At 39.8% G+C, this 6,595-nt stretch overlaps 1 protein-coding gene across 1 annotated transcript; it reads right to left on the minus strand.

Annotated features, from left to right (window-relative positions):
- Nucleotides 1-1,359: 1,359 nt before the first annotated feature.
- On the minus strand, nucleotides 1,360-6,329 carry GJD4 (gap junction protein delta 4). The gene is made up of 2 exons (XM_062621622.1): nucleotides 6,027-6,329; nucleotides 1,360-2,890 (listed from the first exon to the last, which is right to left on the minus strand). Exons 1-2 carry the CDS (start codon nucleotides 6,088-6,090, stop codon nucleotides 1,704-1,706), a joined length of 1,251 nt encoding a protein of 416 aa, XP_062477606.1. The 5' UTR covers nucleotides 6,091-6,329; the 3' UTR covers nucleotides 1,360-1,703.
- Nucleotides 6,330-6,595: the final 266 nt, after the last annotated feature.

Raw genomic sequence — 6,595 nt, forward strand, 5'->3', positions numbered from 1 at the left:
AAACAGCAGCTCTGCCTATGTGTTAAGCTACCTAATTTTTGAGGGGATGCAGAAGATGAGGGATAATTAAATGTTTACTTCAAGTCTTTACTTTTCATATTGAGAAATGATACTCAGATGTAACGAGTCAAACTGTTCTAAAGACTTTTGCATTCACAGGAGAGAAAAGGAAGAACGGGGAAGCTGTTGTCCCTTTATGTTCTGCACAGAGGAGCCAGCCATTGAGTCATTACAGAAACTTGTTACGTGGCAGGCTAAGAGCAATACTAGATCTGTGCCTGGGTCTAAACAGTGTCATAGCTACTCCGGCTCCAAGCAGTATCTACAAATACTGGGTCTTGTCACCTTCTGAATAATGTTTTACAAGATGCTACCAAGAGTACCTTTCTCTGCGTACATGCTCCTTCACATCCACTCCCACTGGCGATCTGCAGGCATATGCAACCTTCAACCCCCACTGGCTTGTAGCTAAAAGAAAATTCATCTCACACACTGCTGCGCTTCAGTGCTGCACCACACTTGGGTAAATGCAACAGAATTAACATTGAAGGAAAGCACAAAGCATGACAGTAATAAAATCTTCTGTGACTCACTCAATTTAGAAACATTTTCAAATGGTTAGCATAAGAAGTCTGTCAGACGAAGAGGGTGAGAACTTTGACACAAACATTGCCACTGTATCCTTCTTTCAGGGTAGGAACCATTTTCCCCAAGCCCAGATCTGACATAATCATGTTGTGGGAGAAGTAGGTATATGCAGAAAGTGATTCACCTTACCTTCAGAGATGCCTAAATGAGGTCAGGTGACTCATTCCTCCTACTGAAATCAAGATCCAAGTGTGACTGTTTCAGACTGAGACACATAAAACCTTGTAGATGTGTCAGTTGTACATCTATGTGAGCACACAGTAAGTAGTGCCAGGACATGGGCACTGGTGCTTAGGCCCCTGCACTGCCAAGCTGCTGGAGCACTCTCTGATACCCTTCTGGCTGACACCCATCTAGTTCTCTCCTGAGCAATTCTCAAGCGCAGGACTATTCCCAACAGGTAATCTGGGTGAAGCAACCTTGCTTGGGAGGCTATTAGAGTTGAATAAATAAAATGTGACCAGACTGGGCCAGCTAACACCAGGGAAAGGCAGAGAAAGGTATTTCCATGGCATTGCTAACAATCAGTAAGATACGGGGGTTTTTTACACATTAACACTTTGCTACAGACAGTGTGTTTTTATTTTATTCACTGTCTACTCTTCTTGCTTGAATATCCTTTCTTCAGGGCTTTGAGAATATAGTATGAGGAGACAAATTAACCTTGTGAGAGCAGACAATGTACAACTGTGTTTAAAAGTCACATCTTTCATAAGCTCAATCTTTTGCAATAAAACAAGGTCAGGGTAAACAAGTGTTCACAAGTACTGCGGGAAAACCAGGTCAGTCACATCAGTGACAGGCAACAGCTTTTTGAAGTCACACTCAGAAAAACAAAAATGTGTTACATTTTTCAAAGAACAGTTCCCTTAATGTAATATCCTTCAAACGCCAGTCCAAGGTTTTTGCTTCCTCATCAGTGGAGGAACACACCACAGTAGAATGTCTCTGCAGCATAACCACAGCTGAGGGATCTAGCTGAAACTACCTGAAACCTTGTCAGTGATGCAATGACTTGTTCTGCCAGGTTCACAGGCCAATGGTTGCTCAGGGCTTTACACCCATTCTGACTTTTTTGACCTCAAACAACTAGTACTGCTGTAATTTGACTGTGCATCAGAAGTTTTTAGCTCAGCTGAAGGGTAGTATCCTAAAAGCTTACTCTGAACTACAGAGGAAGAAACTCCAAGGCGAGACTTGATCTGAGGTCTCAAAGTCAGCGCGGTATCTTTAATGAAGTCTTGCTGAAGCATGGGTCTCACTTGCCCACATGTAGTTCCTTGGTGGTCACCAGCACACAAGGGTTCTTCAGCACTATCTTCTTTAACAGCAAGATCTCCTGGTATACAAGGCTTATTGCTGTCGCTGTTAAGGTTAGTGCTAGCATTTTGCTGAGAGACCACTTCTGGATGAAGAGCAGCCTCTTCTTCCTCTTCAGAGAGAAGTGAGCAGGAGCCATCACTGGTCTGGCTGCTATTTGATACTGGATGGTCCTGATTTTGGGGTGGAGAAGAGCTACCATGCTGTACTGGGGTAAGGTTTAAAATGCACTCATTCTCTTTATGCAGGTTTGCCAGCATCTTGTTCTTTTGGTTTCTTACTGTCATTCTGTGGAGAGCACAGCAAAGATCGGCAAGGCTAAGCAGAAAGGTTAGGCTGCTGAGTCCCCAGATGAAAATCATCATGATGGATTTCTCAGTGGGCCGAGAGATATAACACTCAACCGCGCTTGTGCAAGGTGAATGGTAGCAGGAAAAGCGCTCAGGAACAAAAAATCCAAAGAGAAAATATTGCACAGCTGCAAAGGCAGCCTCAAGTAGTGTCCTAAAAAGAAGATGAACAGTATATGCCCCAGAAAAATCAAGGACACTTAGGCTGTCTGCACCACAATCCAATTTACTGACAACAACACTTCTACAGAGCTCTTTCAGGTCTTTGGGGCTTGATAAGCCCTTATTCTCTTTGCATCCATGTGCCAAACAGTGCATTTTTACAATGTACGTAGCTACTTTGTGCAGAACATAAATGCTGAATGCAGCATAAGGTAGCAGGATAGACACAGTCTGAATGAGCCAGAATCTAAAGTGAGAAACAGGAGAGAACAAGTCATAGCAAACATTGGAGCATCCTGGTTGGAGGGTGTTGCAGACAAAGCGCTCCTGCTCGTCTTGGTAGAGTGGATAGCCTGCTAATACTACCACTGCCATTCGCAGCATAATTACTAACATTAGCCAGATCTTTCCTAGAAGGGAAAAAAGGTAAGAAAAAGAGTCAGAGCACTGAGATTGAAAGGAAGGCATGTACAACAGTGATATGCTCTCTCTACGCAAAACATTTGAAGAACTAGCCTCTGTAATCCTCCTTAATAACTCCTCTTGAGTTGTGTTTGGATTTGGTCTGAAAGTTGTGCGAAAACATGTTAGGTGACACATTCCACAACCTTCATCTAGACTCGACAGTGTAGGAGTTTGACATACAATAATCCATGCCAATGCAAACCTCAGCCTAATGAAAACCACTCTGAATATGTCCAAATCTAATAAAAAGAGTTCACAATTAAGTTAATCCCATTTCATTTACAGTTCTTCCTTGCTGTTGGGTTCATACCTCCACACCCAAATTTTGTCCAATTTTGATAATATAGATCAGCTAACACAGTATGAAACTTCTACATACACAACATTGTTCCATGACATAGTATTTGTTCTTGGTCTTGGTCATGAAATTGTATGTAAATTTTACTACAGTAAAGAAAATATCTCTGTTGTGTCTAGACTGGCAGGTACTAGTGAGCTAGTTAAAAAGTGCTATGAGGAAACATATGAAAGATGTTCTACAAATGTACATCTATGTGTGTACATGTGTAGCCCAGTCATTGCTCTCTGCTGTTTCTTTAGTTGCCTCACCTTGATCACATCTTCCAACATTGGTGAGCAGCTTCTCTCTCCATTCAGACCAAAAGCTCCCTTCTGTCTTGATACCAAGACCAAGTGAAGCCTTACAAGCTTGGCATTTTCATACATTGCTTACTTCATCTTTCCCTGAATTCTTTCTTATGATTGTAGGGCTTGGTCTCATCCACTTTGATTGGAAAGATCAGGCCTTACACTCATTGCATTACAATAACACTGGAAGATCAGACATTGGTACACAATGTATCATATCTTTTGAATGAGACTATATTGTTCATTACAGTTTCTTGGAGGACTTTGGATGAAGTAGGTTCTTATAAAAAGGGTTGTTTTTTTTTTTTGTAGTTGCACACACACTGCTGTATTACTGACAAACTTATTCATTAAAAAAAAGGAAAAAAAAAAAGAAAATAGGAGAAAAAATTATTTTTTTTTTTTTTTTTTGGACAAGACAAGAAGGCCTAAAGATACACTGTTACATTGTCAACAAATTGAAAATTTACTCTGTAGAAACGCATGGAAAAAAACATCTTAAGTTTAGTGCTTGGATTTCTCAAGTTTCCTTTTGAGTCCTGTCACAAGCTCCCAATATAATTAATTTAATTTAATAATCTGCTGCCTTAATTTCACATATTTTTAAAATGTGCCAAGGTAAGTGGAAAAAACCTAAACACTTATGAACAAAAAGCAAGGACACAAAACAGGGAAGAGTGATAAGATTAATTCTGTGCTTTAAGGAATGGTTAAAAAGCCAGTTGTAGCTATAGACAAACAGCAAGAGTCAGTGACTTGAAAGAAGAACATTATATGGAGTTAATGACTGAGAAATGCACTGAAAATCTCAAGTCATTAATAGTGATTGCACATCTCACATGCAGACAAGGTTTTAAAGGCAGTTTGAGAAACAACACCAATACACATTCTAAAGGCTTTTTAAAAATCCAGATCCCAAAGCATTTTTTCTTATAAAGTATATGATTATTTACAGGTATTGTCTTGAATAACATTCTTTTCTGCTTTCCATAAAGCTATTTCCCTGTAGTGGGTGTGAATATTAAAATACTCAAACATTTGCTCAACACTGTATGATAGCTGTTGTTGCACTGGACATGGAGTTTAAATGCCCCATACAAACCATTTGTGGAAAGTAGGCTGATTATGGGCTAGAACAGTAAAACTGCACCCTGAAGTGGAAAAACTTCAGCTGCAATAAGGTTAAGGATATAGAAGCCATATGAGAAATGATCAGAAAAAATTGCTGCTCCCAGCAAAATAATATATTGTTTAACCATAAATTAATTGAAGCCTTTTCATTTTACCTTTAATCATCTGAACTTTAGTGGTGGCTTTGCTGTGCTTTCAGCTTCCTGCATTTTGGTGATAGGCTGTACTAGTACTCTCTTTCCAACATTGTGTGGGTCAATAGAAAAAAAACCATCTGCACAGAATCAGTAACCTTCTGTAAACAATGTTTCATCCTTAGGTAGCATTTTTTCCCTGCAAGGACCTCAAAGTGCTTGAAGCACATTAGTTAATTAAGTTCAAAATACTACATGCTATTTCACTATCAATTTTTAATTAGAACATGTACAATAGGGAGTGCTGCTTAAGAAAAATCAATGGCTCCTTAGGAAGTAGTTTAGTATGACATACATTTTAGAGATAACCCCTCCACATATCACCTTCCCTAATGACTCAGTTTTGATTGAACATACAAGAACAAGCCCCTTCACCCCCCTCCCCTGCGCCTTAGTTGAATATTCCCTGCAATGCACAGCACAAACTACAGCAGCTGTCCATGAATGGAGGCAAAGGGTCTTTGAAAGGCCCTTGAAAGTTTTTCTCTGGCTCACACTTTGCTCAAAGTAGCCCATGAAAAAGAACAGTGTCTTATTTAAATATGGAGGAAAACGGGGAAGTGCTCAGGTGACCGCTGAGGAAAAAACAATTGTATTTCTTTTAAATCATGTGAACTTTGTTCATTTATAAAGCCTGAAAAGCAATGGTAATTAACCACAACTGGAATAAACCAAAAACTTCTGCCTGTAAAAGAGAGGTTTTTTTTTGCCCTTTAAACTTTTTAATTCACTGCTAAAGCTATTGCATACATTCTACCATTCACTTTCTGTGGTATAAATTAAAGCATTACTCCTGTGTGTTTTCACCTTGACACCTACAGCAGCCATTAGGGCTGACTGGAAACTCAGGCACCAAGAGCAGCCAAATTTTAAAACCCTGTCAGAATACTGTGCATAAACTTCAGGAAAAAAAAAACTCTATGAGAGAAGGAGCAGGAATCTGTTTAACAAGAAAAGAAAGACATTAAGCACTCATATCATTTATCTAAAGAACAGCTTCTTATTATAAGGATCACAGAGGCATAGCTAGAAATTATCAGTAGGACATTTGGGTGGCTTCAGGATACAGAGCAGCTAAAGAAAGAAGAGGCTCTTTTAAAGTACTTACCGACAATAGTCACGTTATAGTTGAGTGTGACAATCAAAAATCCCAGCGAGTCCCAGTGTTCCATCTTTGAACAGGCTCACAATACCTCCAGCGTCTGATGTCCTAACGATTTTGGCATTTCCAAAGGAGATGAGACCTAGACAGGGAAGAAAGAAAATAAAAAAGAAAAATAATTTTAAGGGTAAAGAATGGAAATGAGCAACTTGGACACAAGGACGTATGGATCATTATTTTGATGATCTAACTGTTAGTTTGGGATGCTGAAATAAATAATCTTAAGGCTTTAACACTTTGTCTTGCAAAAGCTCTAGCTTCTCAGGTCCATTTGCTCCTACCTCTTGTGTGGATCTTCTGTCCAGACAACTGCAAGCAGACAAACAACAACAGGAGTTATCTCTGCCATTGTAGGCTATTCTTACCCTCTGGGGCATACCAGCCTCCTGGCATTGCTGAGATGCTTCAGTGGTGAAAGACAGGGAGAGGGGAGAGAAGGAAGAAAATCATAGACCAGGAAAAGAGACCTCTCTGCAATCCCATGAGAATGCAGATGAATAATGGAAGGAAAAGGG

This window comes from Pezoporus occidentalis, unplaced genomic scaffold (genome assembly GCF_034315485.1).
Source record: "Pezoporus occidentalis ecotype Australia unplaced genomic scaffold, CSIRO_AGI_Poc_V1 ctg23, whole genome shotgun sequence".
Lineage (NCBI taxonomy): Eukaryota > Metazoa > Chordata > Aves > Psittaciformes > Psittacidae > Pezoporus > Pezoporus occidentalis.